This window comes from Oncorhynchus mykiss, chromosome 24, assembly GCF_013265735.2.
Source record: "Oncorhynchus mykiss isolate Arlee chromosome 24, USDA_OmykA_1.1, whole genome shotgun sequence".
NCBI lineage: Eukaryota > Metazoa > Chordata > Actinopteri > Salmoniformes > Salmonidae > Oncorhynchus > Oncorhynchus mykiss.
This window is the reverse complement of record NC_048588.1, coordinates 11,530,553-11,545,774: the sequence shown is the minus strand read 5'-3', so window position 1 is coordinate 11,545,774 and position 15,222 is coordinate 11,530,553. Positions and strand designations below refer to the sequence as shown.

At 42.8% G+C, this 15,222-nt stretch overlaps 1 protein-coding gene across 3 annotated transcripts in view; it reads right to left on the bottom strand.

The window, feature by feature from the left end:
- Positions 1 to 15,222, bottom strand: part of LOC110503322 (multiple epidermal growth factor-like domains protein 6) — an 89,904-nt gene that overhangs the window by 38,167 nt on the left and 36,515 nt on the right. For all 3 annotated transcript variants that reach the window (XM_036961613.1, XM_036961615.1, XM_036961614.1), the window contains exons 6-16: positions 12,802 to 12,924; positions 10,187 to 10,312; positions 9,803 to 9,925; positions 8,761 to 8,883; positions 8,282 to 8,419; positions 3,810 to 3,932; positions 2,954 to 3,076; positions 1,944 to 2,141; positions 1,666 to 1,797; positions 379 to 507; positions 123 to 251 (exon numbers count right to left, since the gene is read on the bottom strand). In XM_036961613.1, coding sequence (XP_036817508.1) covers positions 123 to 251; positions 379 to 507; positions 1,666 to 1,797; positions 1,944 to 2,141; positions 2,954 to 3,076; positions 3,810 to 3,932; positions 8,282 to 8,419; positions 8,761 to 8,883; positions 9,803 to 9,925; positions 10,187 to 10,312; positions 12,802 to 12,924 — 1,467 coding nt within the window. The remainder of the gene's footprint in view (positions 1 to 122; positions 252 to 378; positions 508 to 1,665; positions 1,798 to 1,943; positions 2,142 to 2,953; positions 3,077 to 3,809; positions 3,933 to 8,281; positions 8,420 to 8,760; positions 8,884 to 9,802; positions 9,926 to 10,186; positions 10,313 to 12,801; positions 12,925 to 15,222) is intronic.

Sequence of the window (15,222 nt, the reverse complement as noted above, 5' to 3'; positions counted from 1 at the left end):
TTTATTAGCTGAATCAGGCTGGAACAAAAGCTCCAGAGGGCAGAAGAACACTCCTGTGCTACATTAAGATGTCAGTCGTGGTGGCTGCTGGGTACTGTAGTCTAGAGGATACGGGTACTCACGCAGGTGGCAGAAGCGCCCGTACAGCCCCGGGGCACACAGGCAGGCTCCATAGAGACGGTGGCAGCGCCCGTTGTTGGGGCAGTTACACCTCCGCCTACAGTGTTTCCCAAAGTATCCTTGTGGGCAACCTGTTAACAGGACACAGAAGAGTTGCACATGTGGTTAGACCAGATTTTGCCCTTCCAGCATGTAGCCTGGTCCGTGCGTGTGTGTGCGTGTGTGTGTGTGCGTGTGTGTGTGTGTGTCAGTCCCTACCGTCCTCACAGAGCTGGCCCTGCACCCCTGGTGGGCAAACACACCTCCCGGTTACTGGTTCACAGGAGCCCCCATTCTGGCACCGACACAGGCTGTTACAGGCCTGTCCATAGGTCCCTACAGGACAAGCTGGGAGGGGAGAGAGGGGAGAGAGAGAGAGACATTCTATCACTTGTCTTTCATATTATCTTCTTCACATGAGGGTCTTTCTTAGCTTTTTGATCTTCCCACATTAATCCCACACGGTTTGTATAGAAATGACCACACAACCCAGCTGGACCTTCTAAATGGGTTCAGTAAAAGCCAGTCAACATTCCATGTCACACTTCTTCTGCACAACTAGTTGATGAACCTCTGGGGGAAAATGTGTCAGTTAGCAATTAGTCATGTTTGTAGCCACGTGGCAATGTGGCAAGCTAGGCTAGTGCAAAATCAGTACATAACACGTTCTGAGAAAACTGAATATTTTGGTATAAAGATTTGTACTTTACTTCTATTCCTCTCTGGTTACACTGTATCCAGGGAAACACAGCACTGCCTTCCATATCTAACACATGCTGTCATGCAAAATGCAATAGCATGTCTACATAGTGTACATTATGAACACCAGCTCTTTCCATGACATAGTTGCAAAACTGAACGCAGTAAACCCTTGAGGCTGTTCTGGGTGCAACTCAATAGCAGGAAGGTGTTCTTAATATTTTGCACAGATCAGTGTATAATAATATTCTCTTCGCCACGTGGTAGTTATCTTCTTCCCAAGCTAACGATTAAAACCTAATGAGATGACAGAAATGGCCGTTCTCTGCTATGTTTTCAATCTTCCCCACTGGTCAGGGAAAATGGCCTCATCCTAACTCTTCTTGGTGTGAATTTGAACACTAGCCCAAAGGAGCATGTTTAAATGTATAACAATGACTGATTGTAATGGATTTATCCCTACATGGCTCCACAATTCCAAACATAATTATATCCCTGGTTCAGGTCCAGCTCAAAGACACTCATTAATCATGTTTGGTTGTGAAACAATGGCTTCTGGTCTCTTTCTAACAGTGTTTGACAGTGGACATCCCTGGCCTGGGGGCTGTATTCTGTCTATGGGGCACTTGGCCACTCTCCAGGCCAGATCTGGGTTCAAATACCTAACCCTGAGGACTAACCAATCAAATAACTGCCTGCTCAATAATATGCACTGAATAACACTGAAACTCTATCAGGTGATTGATGATTTCCAAGGGTTACAGTGATAATAAGAGAAGCTGTGGAGAGGAGAGGAGAGCGACTTACTCTCGTTGCAGATGACGCCAGTCCATCCAGGTGTACATTCACAGCGGTCTCTGTCCGCCCCACACGCTGCTCCGTTCTCACAGTCAGCACAGCTCACACCACAGCCATCCCCAAAGGAATCATCTAGACACACTGAGACACACACGCACATAGTCCAGTAAAACCATGGCATGATTTACAATTTTTGCCACATAAGGTAGGTCCAATGTCTGAGACAGAGTATATGTGTGACAACATTGATTATCAATCAGGCATGTATCTAAGCACTGATTCGCTACCTATGTGGCTGATCAGGGTGAGTTCCCCCCTCTGTGCCTCTTCCTCCTCATCATCACCATAGGGTGAGTGCAGGGCTGCAGTGTACTGCAGGAGCTGAGGGGGGCGTCGGAACAGCAAATCTGGCAACCGGTGCACTTCCAGATCCTCCTCTGGGTCATCCTCCTCTTCATCGTCATCCAGGTCACTGTCGTACAGCGCTGCATTGGGACAGACAGACAGACAGATGGAGAGGAGACACTCAGAACACTTTCACATTCAGCACATTTACATTACATCTAACTATACTATATTATACTATACTGTTTTATACTATACTATTCTATATTATACTATATTGTATTATACTATATTATACTATACTATAATATATTATACTATACTATATTATACTATCCTATACTGTATTATACTATACTATACTATTTTATGCTATACTATAATATACTCTACTATATTCTACTATACAATATTATACTATACTAAACTGTTTTATACTATACTATGCTATACTATAATATATTATACTATACTCTACTATTTTGTACTGTAATATATTGTATTATACTATACTATACTAAACTATACTGTATTATACTGTACTGTACTATACTATCATTTACATTACATTCATTTGAATGCTCAAGGTGATTTTAGCATTACTATAGCCTGCTGTTGGAAAACATCACAAATGTCTCTCAGAGTTACTTTCACATGTTTAAAAACAATGCATATAAATTCACTGTGAAATTACAGCACAGTATAGCATAGTATAGTAAAGTATAGTATCGTACAGCGTAGTATATTATAGCAGAGCAAAGCATCAGAGGGGTTGGGTTAAATGAGGAAGATACATTTCAGTTGAAGACATTCAGTTGTACAACTGACAAGGTCTCCCCTTTCCCTTAGTATAGCATAGTAAAGTACAGCGGAGTATAGCATAGGATAGTATCGTATAGTATAACTTGGCATAGTATAGCGCAGTATAATATTAGGATCAAATATCACTCACAGATGCAGGCTCTCTGGTCGTTGTCCAAACGGAAGCCCATTCTGCAGAAACACTCGTAGGTCCCCAGTGTGTTCACACAGTAGTGTTCACAGACAGAACTCTCTGCCAGGCACTCATCAATATCTGACAAGACCACAAAACAATAGGAAGTACTTTGCATATTTAGAAGGTACTGTACAAGTGTTCACTTTGCATTATCAAAACTAGTACAATGAGTTATTAGACACTGTCAATGCATAATCATCTTCTCTGTGATCGATCATCAATGTTGACTGCCACGGTCAAATGGATGCCTAAACATGCCCCTTCAAGTTTATCAAATCAAATCACATGTTATTTGTCACATGCTCCGAATACAACACCTTACAGTGAAATGCTGACTGACAAGCCCTTAACTAACAATGCAGTTCAAGAAATGGAGTTAAGAAAATATTTACTAAATCAAAAAAGTAAAAAAATAAAACAAAAAGTAACACAATAAAATAACAATAACGAGGTTGTATACAGGGGGTGCCGGCACCGAGTCAATGTGTGGGGGTACAGGTTAGTTGAGGTCATTTGTACTTATAGGTAGGGGTAAAGTGACTATGCATAGATAATAAACAGTGAGTAGCAGCAGTGTAAAAACAAAGGGGGGGGGGGGGGGGGGGGGGGGGGGGGCATTTGATGAATTGTTCAGCAGTCTTATGGCTTAGGGGTAGAAGCTGTCAAGAGTCTCTAGTTCACTGTGTTGAATTTCATACTAACCATACTTAACATTCAGTCACCTCTGTCTTATACAATAATGTAAACTCAAACCAGGGTAAATTTGGACCAAGATAATGAGTGGATGCTGGTCAACGTATTATCCTCTTACCATTGCAGCCACAGCCATCTGCGTGGAGCCTGTGGCCTGCCTTGCAGCTGCACTCATAGCCCCCTGGGTAGTTCTTACAGAAATGACTGCAGCACGCCTCCCCACTCTCACACTCATCACTGTCTGGGGAGGTGCAACAAAAGATGATTGTTCATTTGGGCACGCAACGGAAAACATTTCAATACATTTTGCAACGGAAATTGTTTCAGAAGAAATATACAATACCAGTCAAAAGTTTGGACACACCTACTCATTCAAGGGTTTTTCTTTATTTTTACTATTTTCTACATTGTACAATAATAGTGAAGACGTCAAAACTATGAAATAACACATATGGAATCATATAGTAACCAAAAAAGTTTTAAACAATTCAAAATATATTTTAGATTCTGCTTTTCCTTCCCTCTAAGGTCCAACTCATCCCAAATCATCTCAATTGGGTTGAGGTCGGGTGATTGTGGAGGCCAGGTCATCTTATACAGCAATCCATCACTCTCCTTCTTGGCAATCCCATAGAGCAGTGGTTCCCAAACATTCAACCTCCAGCTGTGTACCCCTCTAGCACCAGGGTCAGCTGCGTACCCCCTCTAGCACCAGGGTCAGCACACTCTCAAATGTTGTTTTTTTGGCATCGTTGAAAGCCTACCACACACACACTATACGATGCATTTATTTAACATAAGAATGAGTGTGAGTTGTTGAACACAACACGGCTCGTGGGAAATAAGTTCTTATAGGACAAGGGCATAAATAATAGAATAATAATCAATAATTTTGCTCTTTATTTAGCCATTTTACAACCTTAATTGTTCTTCAAAAATTGTGAATAACTCATCACAGGTTAATGAGAAGGGTGTGCTTGAAAGGATGCACATAACTCTGCAATGTTGGGTTGTATTGGAGAGAGTCTCAGTCTTAAATCATTTTCCACACACAGTCTGTGCCTGTCTTTAGTTTTCATGCTAGTGAGGGCTGAGAATCCACTCTCACATAGGTACGAGGTTGCAAAGGGCATCAGTGTCTTAACAGCGCGATTTGCCAAGGCAGGATACTCTGAGTGCAGCCCTATCCAGAAATCTGGCAGTGGCTTCTGATGAAATTAAATGTTCACAGAACCGCTTGCTGCAATTTTGATGAGGCTCTCTTGTTCAGATATTGGTAAGTGGACTGGAGGCAGGGCATGAAAGGGATAACGAATCTAGTTGTTTGTGTCGTACCTGCATAATTACGCACCCAGCTCACTCAGGTGCTTCGCTATATCACATTTGACATTGTCCGTAAGCTTGAGTTCATTTGCACACAAAAAAATCATACAATGATGGAAAGACCTGTGTGTTGTCCTTGTAAAATGTAGACAGAGAAGAGCTCCAACTTCTTAATCGTAGCTTCAATTTTGTCCCGCACGTTGATGATATTACTAGTTTATCTAGCATATAATCGATGCGGTGCCTGTTAATTTATCATTGAATCATAGCCTACTTCGCCAAACGGGTGATTTAACAAGCCCATTCGCGAAAAAAGCACTGTCGTTGCACCAATGTACCTAACTATAAACATCAACGCCTTTCTTAGTCAATACACAAGTATATATTTTTAAACCTGCATATTTAGTTAATATTGCCTGCTAACATGAATTTCTTTTAACTAGTGAAATTGTGCCACTTCTCTTGCGTTCTGTGCAACAGAGTCAGGGTATATGCAGCAGTTTGGGCTGCCTGGCTCGTTGCGAACTGTGTGAAGACCATTTCTTCCTAACAAAGACAGCCAACTTCGCCAAATGGGGGATGACTAAAAAAGCCCATTTGCAAAAAAAGCCCAATCGTTGCACGAATGTACCTAACCATAAACATCAATGCCTTTCTTAAAATCAATACACAGAAGTATATTTTTTGAAACCTGCATATTTAGTTAACAGAAATCCAGGTTAGCAGGCAATATAAACTAGGGAAATTGTGTCACTTCTCTTGCATTCATTGCACGCAGTCAGGATATATGCAACAGTTTGGGCCGCCTGGCGCGTTGCGAACTAATTTGCCAGAATTGTACGTAATTATGACATAACATTGAGGTTATGCAATGTAACAGGAATTTTTAGACTTATGGATGCCACCCGTTAGATAAAATACAGAACTGTTCCGTATTTCACTGAAAGAATAAACGTTTTATTTTCAAAATGATAGTTTCCGGATTTGACCATATTAATGACCCAAGGCTCATATTTCTGTGTGTTATTATATTATAACTAAGTCTATAATTTTATATTTGATAGAGCAGTCTGACTGAGCGGTGGTAGGCAGCAGCAGGCTCGTAAGCATTCATTCAAACATCACTTTCGTGCGTTTGCCAGCAGCTTTTCGCTGTGCTTCAAGCTTTGCGCTGTGCTTCAAGCTTTGCGCTGTTTATGACTTCAAGCCTATCAACTCCCGAGATTAGGCTGGTGTAAACGTTGTGAAATGGCTAGCTAGTTAGCGGGGTGCACGCTGATTGCATTTCAATTGGTGACGTCACTCGCTCTGAGACCTTGAAGTAGTTGTTCACCTTGCTCTGCAAGAGCCGCGGCTTTTGTGGAGCGATAGGTAACGACGCTTCGAGGGTGGCTGTTGTCGATGTGTTTCTGGTTCGAGCCCAGGTAGGAGCGAGGAGAGGGACGGAAGCTATACTGGTGCACTGGCAATATTAAAGTGCCTATAAGAACATCCAATAGTCAAAGGTATATGAAATACAAATCGTATAGAGAGAAATAGTCCTTTAATTCCTATAATAACTACAACCTAAAACTTCTTACCTGGGAATATTGAAGGAACCACCAGCTTTCATATGTTCTCATGTTCTGAGCAAGGAACTTAAACGTTAGCTTTTTTACATGGCACATATTGCACTTTTACTTTCTTCTCCAACACTTTGTTTTTGCATTATTTAAACCAAATTGAACATGTTTCATTATTTATTTGAGGCTAAATTGATTTTATTTATGTATTATATTAAGTTGAAATAAAGGTGTTCAATCAGTATTGTTATAATTGTCATTATTACAAATGAATAAATAAATAAAAATTGTCCGATTAATCAGTATAAGCTTTTTTTGGTCCTCCAATAATCGGTATCGGTATCGGCATTGAAAAATCATTATCGGTCGACCTCTAAAAAATATCCTCTCATGTTGTCCTGGTTTCCAGTGGTTTGCAGAAGAGGATGTCTTCCTTAATTGACCCTCCATAAACGTAACGGACATATACCAGGAGCGTTGCCAGGCCCGCCACGTCTGTTGACTCATCCAGCTGTAACGCATATAATTCACTGGCTTGTGTGCAAAGCAGTAATTGTTTCAAAACACCTTCTGCCATGTCACTGATGTGTCGTGAAACAGTGTTGTTTGATGAAGGCATTGTCTGTATAGTTTCGTTGGCCTTTTCCCCCAGCATTGTCCGTCCCAGCCATACCCATGGCAGCAGGAAGAATGTCAGGAAGTCCTCCACAATAGTATGGTGCTTGCCTGTTCTAGCTACTCGGTAGCTCACTATATAAGGTGCTTCTAGCCCCTTCTTATTAATGTTATCTGTTGCTTTTATACATGTCTTACTACTTGAAAGTTGTCTTTATTCTCACTCAAAAAACTCCCGTGGCTTATTTGTCAAATACAGGCTACCTGTATTTAACATTGTTTCGTTATTTTGCTGAACACTTGATGGTTTAATTTTATTTTGGCAGTGAAACGAGGCCACTCAGGCGAGAAAAAAAAACCTCACCCAAATGTATAGCCCAGTTGGAAAATGTAAATGTACTGTTTGAAAATGTGAAGAAACATTTTATAATTGTATAATAATATATTTTTTTAAATCACATTTTTATTTGGCGTACCCCTGACGGCATTGCGCGTTCCCCAGTTTGGGAATACCTGCCGTAGAGGATGATGGACTGTCGTTTCTCTCTGCTTATTTGAGCTGTTCTTGCCATAATATGGACTTTGAGCTGTCTTCTGTATACCAACCCTACCTTGTCACAACACATCACAGCTCAAATGTATAAGAAGGAAATAAATTCCACAAATGAACTTTTAACAGGGCACACCTGTTGATTGAGAGAATGCCAAGAGTGTGCAAAGGTGTCATCAAGGCATAAGGTGGTTACTTTGAAGAATTTGTTAAACACTTTGTTGGTTACTACATGATTCCATATGTGTTATTTTATAGTTTTGATGTCTTCACTATTATTCTACAATGTGGAAAATAGTGAAAATAAAGAAAAACCTTTGAGTGAGTGGGTGTGTCCAAACTTTTGACTGGTACTGTATATATTTGGTGCTTAATTAACAAGACCCATATTTGATCTGTTCCTTCTATACTCGCCATAGACTAAAGAACGAAATTGACTAAACGAGAATGACTAAACCAGGAGTTTTTCCTTACCTTTTGACCTGACCAGGAAAAACTCTGACAAGCTCTGACAATGATGACCCAACAGAGAGTACTCACCCACACAGGTCTTCCTGTCCTCAGCCAGTTGGTATGCTTGGTTACAGGAGCAGAGGGGTCCGTTGGTGGTGTGTTCACAGTGGTGGGAGCATCCTCCGTTGTTCTTCTCACAGCTGTTCACGATCTCCATCTCAATGCCTGCAAATAGGAGGATACAACCAGTCAAGTGAAGGCTGGCACCCAACAACAGTATCCGTTTGCAATACACCAAAACATTAGCCATCTTTCACACGTTAGCGTCACATGAACATACTGCAATTAGGGTCAGGGAGATTTTCCTGATCATGTCACCTGACCAGGATAAACTCCTGACCTTAGTTATAAGCCTACGACGAGGGACCCAGGCTTCTTTTTGGCCCTAACCATGATATTACACAACTGTGATTTTGCCTGCTTTAGTTGAATTTACTGAATGTAAGTCACTTTGGGTAAGAAGAGCATCTGCTAAATGACTAATGTAAATGATCATGTATACTCACGGTAGCACTGTTTTCCGTCAGCGCCCAGCTCAAAGCCAGGGTTACACACACAGCTGAAAGAGCCCAGGGTGTTGACACAGCGATGGGCACACATGGCCTGGCCCGAGCTGCACTCATCTATGTCTACAAAGGATAGAATGATATACTGTAAATCAATAGGGCACAGTCACAAAGCACAAGCAGAGATTATATTACAGGGATGCCATTTTTATTGATATGAGGCTATGAATGAGGCTACGAATATAAGCTAGGTACAACATGACCACTTCCTCTGTTTTCGAGGCGGGGAAAATGCTTCTGGTTAAGAAATTGACTTGTGGGTCAGTGATCTGCTCTTGACCTTTCATCATAGTAATGCTAAAGCACAAGCCTGGTGGTGGGCTGCTCTGGGTGATTATGAAGCATACTGCAAACACACACACACACACACACACACACAAAGGCATGCACGCACTCACACACACACACACACACAGAGTGTTGTGTTTAATGAAGTTGCCTGAACCCTATAGCCTTCTAGCCACCCCATGTTATAGTAGTAACTTCCAGCCATAGCATTAATCAGCTTTAGGCCCCACACATATAGACAGCACAGCTCCAGTCATACATACGGCCCGGAGGGCTGGGTCATAAAGCCTCAGCTCTAATGGCCCTGGGAAAAAGGCAACTCTCTGATGAATGTTGTCCAGGAGCACTGATTTGAAGAATAGCAAACGTTTACATTAACGGAGTGTCAGTTAAACCACCATTAAAACTCAATGTTCACAAAGTTCATGAGATGGATAGAGGTGATGGCTATGATTTTTCAGTGGCCAGTTCTCAATGATGGCTTTAATGGACTAGGCTTGCTTTCTTAAGAGGGTTCATGGTGGTGGAGATTTATAGACAAGTTCGTAAAAGTCTCTTTCACTCTTGGACATTTCTGGGAAGGTTGTCTGCATGTAACAGCATATTGAAATATGAGAACCATAGTTTGTGTGTGTGTGTGTGTGTGTGCATATCAGTGCATTTCCAGACATACTGTACACGTGTGTGCTCTTACCCTCACAGCCCTGGCTGTCTCTGGCCAGTGTGTACCCTGGTCTGCAGCTGCACTCTGCTTCACCGTCCACAGAATGACATAGCTGAGCACAGCCTCCATTCCTGTCCACACAGGGGTCCCTCACTGACAGACAGACAGACAGACAACCACAGAGGGCAGACAGACCAGGCCACAGTCAGCACAGCATGTGACTTTATGACCTTCATGTAACTCAGTGTCAATTTGCTGAGAAAGTTTTACTTAGTCATGTCCTGGTCATGCCAAAACGGAAACCTTCCTCCTGTTCTTTATATGTAACTATTAGCTCTCCATTCTAACATAAAGACACTATTGTTGTAACTGTAGGGAAGTCAGAGCACCATATCCAGTGTAGTCAAGACTCACACTCGCAGTGCTTCCCATCCCTCTTCAGCTGATAGTTCATACGACACTCGCACTTGTAGTGGTCGTTGTCCATGTCCACACACTTCTGTTCACAGCCGCCATTCTTCACCGAGCAGGAGTTCACAGCTTCATAGTTGGGACAGACAGAAAGACAGACACAAGAAATGAACAACTTCACATATGACAGACTAGAGAAAAATATTTCTGTATGCAAATGAAATGATGTGGCAACTGTCAGTAGAGAGGTATTCGACAGCATGCTGAGGTAGTTAGAAATGTAGGATCTTAAAGTAATTGCTCTTTGGTCGCTGAATTTTATGCACAGCAGGAAAAGCAAACTTGTATTGTATTTGAGATTTAAAAAAGCTTCTAAAGTTTGAAATTTCCACTTTGAAATTTCAGACTTGATTTGCCCTGCCAAAAAAATGTATCAACCCCTACAAAAATTACCATTAATTATAATCACATTTTCTGTTGCTGCAGGATTATTTTCATGCTGTAGCCAACTAACTCAAATTAAGATCCTACATCTGTACTTTCGCTAATGTTGTCTTTGATCACTATTTGGTGAGTAAACGAGTAACCCTTCTTAGAGACCTGTCACTAAAGTGTGAATTCAAAGAAGGAAGAACCATATTGTGGGCTACAACACTGTTGGACCAGCTCCATCTTTTCACAACACCATAATGGGAATTTGTGATTACAGAAAGCTCTAAAGACTGGAAATTGGATAATGATTGTTCCAGGTTCCAGCTTCTCCAGAGGGTGCCCCTGGTTGGGTTCTAATGCTCTTTCCATCCGTGAGTATCCCTCTTATGATTTACTCCTGTGCTGAGTAAGGAAGTCAGTGCTGGGCCTTCAGGGTGCCTTAAAGACAGACCCTATTACACAGACGGCCTGTAAAACTGGAGGGGGAAAGGTTAGCTTTAACTGTGATGACTTCAGCAGACGCAATTAGGAAGCCAAGCAGAGACACCTCCCCTCTCATCCCCCTCATCCCTCAACCACCACCCACCAATCCTGAGTCTACACCCACAGGGCTGGAGACAACAGTGAACTTTGTCTTCACTAACACTAATGCTCCCACACAAGTGATATTTGATCAGGTTTTATTGATTATAGGGAGTAGCAAATAGTGAGTTGGGCATGACCTTTATTCTAAGTTATTTTTGTTGTCCAGCTCCTGTGCCAATAGGTTGGACCTACATAAACACTCTTAATTTCCAACGTTGGGAATCTAAAACCTTCTCTTGTCCTCCTAATGGAGCCTCGAGTACTTGATGTAGTTTCCCATCACTTCAGACCAACTGGTAGTCGTGTGGTTGAGTAGCTGTGTTCTCTCACGTTGGAACTGTGTGCTGGAGACACAAAACAGAGACACTTTCTCCGTTGGTGGAAGTGTGAATCGCGGTCCAGTCTCCTGGAGTTTCAAAGGCAGCACCAGATGTTAGCTTTGTTAGCTACGCAGGCGCAAACCAAAAAGTAGCGTCATTCGAAATGGCAAGGAGCAAAACCTACTAAAATGAATTAGGTAGTAAGCTACGGAACAGATGTTGGAAAATGTGTGGAGGAGATTGTTTGGTGAACTGTGCTTGTGTAATGAGTAACCTTGACTGAGACCTGAATATTGGAGTATTGGCTTTCAATGCCTAAACCAATGCCTTTAACTCAGAGGGCTAACTATAACTCAGAGGGCTAACTTCAACTCAGAGGGCTAACTTCAACTCAGAGGGCTAACTTCAACTCAGAGGGCTAACTTCAACTCAGAGGGCTAACTTCAACTCAGAGGGCTAACTTCAACTCAGAGGGCTAACTTCAACTCAGAGGGCTAACTTCAACTCAGAGGGCTAACTTCAACTCAGAGGGCTAACTTCAACTCAGAGGGCTAACTTCAACTCAGAGGGCTAACTTCAACTCAGAGGGCTAACTTCAACTCAGAGGGCTAACTTCAACTCAGAGGGCTAACTTCAACTCAGAGGGCTAACTTCAACTCAGAGGGCTAACTTCAACTCAGAGGGCTAACTTCAACTCAGAGGGCTAACTTCAACTCAGAGGGCTAACTTCAACTCAGAGGGCTAACTTCAACTCAGAGGGCTAACTTCAACTCAGAGGGCTAACTTCAACTCAGAGGGCTAACTTCAACTCAGAGGGCTAACTTCAACTCAGAGGGCTAACTTCAACTCAGAGGGCTAACTTCAACTCAGAGGGCTAACTTCAACTCAGAGGGCTAACTTCAACTCAGAGGGCTAACTTCAACTCAGAGGGCTAACTTCAACTCAGAGGGCTAACTTCAACTCAGAGGGCTAACTTCAACTCAGAGGGCTAACTTCAACTCAGAGGGCTAACTTCAACTCAGAGGGCTAACTTCAACTCAGAGGGCTAACTTCAACTCAGAGGGCTAACTTCAACTCAGAGGGCTAACTTCAACTCAGAGGGCTAACTTCAACTCAGAGGGCTAACTGTAACTCAGAGGGCTAACTTCAACTCAGAGGGCTAACTGTAACTCAGAGGGCTAACTTCAACTCAGAGGGCTAACTTTAACTCAGAGGGCTAACATAATCTTGAGTTGTGCTGACGACCGGGATCGAATCTGGTCTCACATGGTCATTACTCACCAATGCAGGTCCTTCCATCAGTGTGCATGCGGAAGCCCTGACTGCACTCACAGTGGTAGGAGCCTGGCGTGTTCACACAGGTCTGCTGGCAGCCGCCATTCAGCTCCTCACACTCATTCGCGTCTACGGAGGAGACAGATGGACAGACAATCAAACCTGGGCTCAAAAACTATGTGAAAATGTTCAGACTTTGAGCCAATATTCTCAGACACTCTCAAAGCAAGTGTGCTGCAGAACAAGTTCATTTTAATAGGAGGTTGTGCCAGTTTATTCCCTCTATGGGCATTGATGAAGGAAGTTTGAAGGAATGCTTTATTATGATGGAATAATACACAAATCTTTAGACAACATTTGTGACTTGAGCACTCTAACAGACATGAACCAAAAAATGGCCACATTCATCAGGAGACTAATATGTGTGTTACAGTGGATGTGTCCCAAATGGCAACCTATTCCCTATATAGTGCACTACTTTTGACCAGAGCTCTATGGGGCCTGATCAAAAGTAGTGCACTAAATAGGGAATAGGATGCTATTTGGGATGTAGTGTTTTCATGGGTGTTCCAGAGGAGAGTGTTAAAGGCCCAAGTTATAGCGATGCTTGTCATGACCCATGACCGTGTCACACTTAGGAATGCAGTAAAAATGTTCCTGCACTGTAGTTCTTTTTAGTTTGACAACAATCTCATAGTTGGACGCTGACACAATAAGAAGGTTGGCTTGATGATGGAAGTGATGACTTCACGAGAGACTGTTTCAGGAACACAATGTTAATGACCACTTTATAGACTAACTCACCACTTTGATACAATTAAATCAACCATTAATATTGAATCACCAATTGGACACACATTCTCTTCATCAGTGGAAGTTTGCGTACAGCACTTTGCTGTTAACTCTAATGACTAGGACCAGGAGTATGTTCTGACCACATGACCCGATTAGGAAAACCTCATGGACCCTACTTATAGCCCTCTGAACTGGAGTGCAGAGTTCTTCCTGGTCAGGTCATGTGGTCAGGGATTCCTCTAGCCCTAGTATTGATGATTCACCACTGGCGCTCTTTCAACACAGGTTGTCTGCTATGCAGCAGAACTGAGTGTTTAGGACCATTCCAGAACCATTCTGGTACATCTAAACATATGTTCCATGTTGTTCCATGTTCTAGGGAGCAGAGGCATGATGAGGAGACAACATACCTGAGTGCTCCTCCAAGGACAGTCAACGTTGACGACCCATTTGGAGAACACCAACGAGTCGAGCTGTTTCAATTACTTTCTGATTCCTGCTAATCCCTAGTGGGATTTGCACTGCAGGCAACTACTGGTGATGACAGTAGCACTGATACAGAGTCAGATGTATTTTCACTCCCCCTAATGGTTTATTTTATGATTGGGCCTAAGGTAATCTGATACCAGATCTGGGGTTAAGGGCATTCTCTATTCAACACAGCAGTCTCAGCTCGTGGGAATGTTCTCATAATGAACTAAATGCTACTTTAATTATGTAACCTCCACTAGAAGAGGCTAAGAGCGGGTCAAAGAGGAGGGCTGTCTGCCGTGTAAGGAGCCTTTTCGTAACTGGCACATAGATTGTGAGGTTCCAGGACTGAAAAGTCACATGCCAATCCATTTAGACCAATCAGCTGCCTCGCTGAGTGAGGATACCTGAATGGTAATAGTTGCAGTGGAAGTTTGGAAGGTAGCATATTTAAGGTTTGTCGTGTGAGAGGATTTCAGCAGGATACAAAGGACATCTTTCATTCAAGCGTAAGGCTGAGACTCTGGGAGTTGGGTTGGGGGTTGAATGTCGTCTGAATGTTATTGTGTGGCAGCCTTGACCTGAGCAGAAGATGCTGGGTCTGCCTGAGAGGCTGACAGCTGTTTGGGGAGGTGACCGCCCATCCCCCGCATCTCAACTCCAAAACTCCACTCTCCTAGGATTAACACCATCCTTTGTGAAGGGTTGCAGACAGAAACATTTAACCCTGGAATGGTCTGTTCCAGAATCAAAAGGGTTTGTTGGAACATGGCTCCTACAGACTCCTACACCATTTCTGAGACGTCTTCAGTTTATATCTTCACTGGTGTCCAGTGATCAAACTCTCACTAGATCGTGACACCGTCCCATGTCAGGGGTCAAAGGCTAAGGGCACCTGTTGACACCTGCACCCCCTCAGAGCAACAGGGCCATAGCCCTGTCAGCTAACGCAGACAACTCAGCTAACTCAGCATGCTTCTGTCAGAACAAATAGGCAGGGTTTTGATTTCACTGGTTGACCAGATCTCCACCCCTGTTCAGATTGTGTTCCCTGTGTGTGTGTGTGGTCTGCTAAGCTCTTTTGTGTCTCTGACTCTTCCTGTCTCTGTCTGAAGTGGAGAAAACAGCACAGCACAGGGCCTGCAAGAGGACATTTGTGGA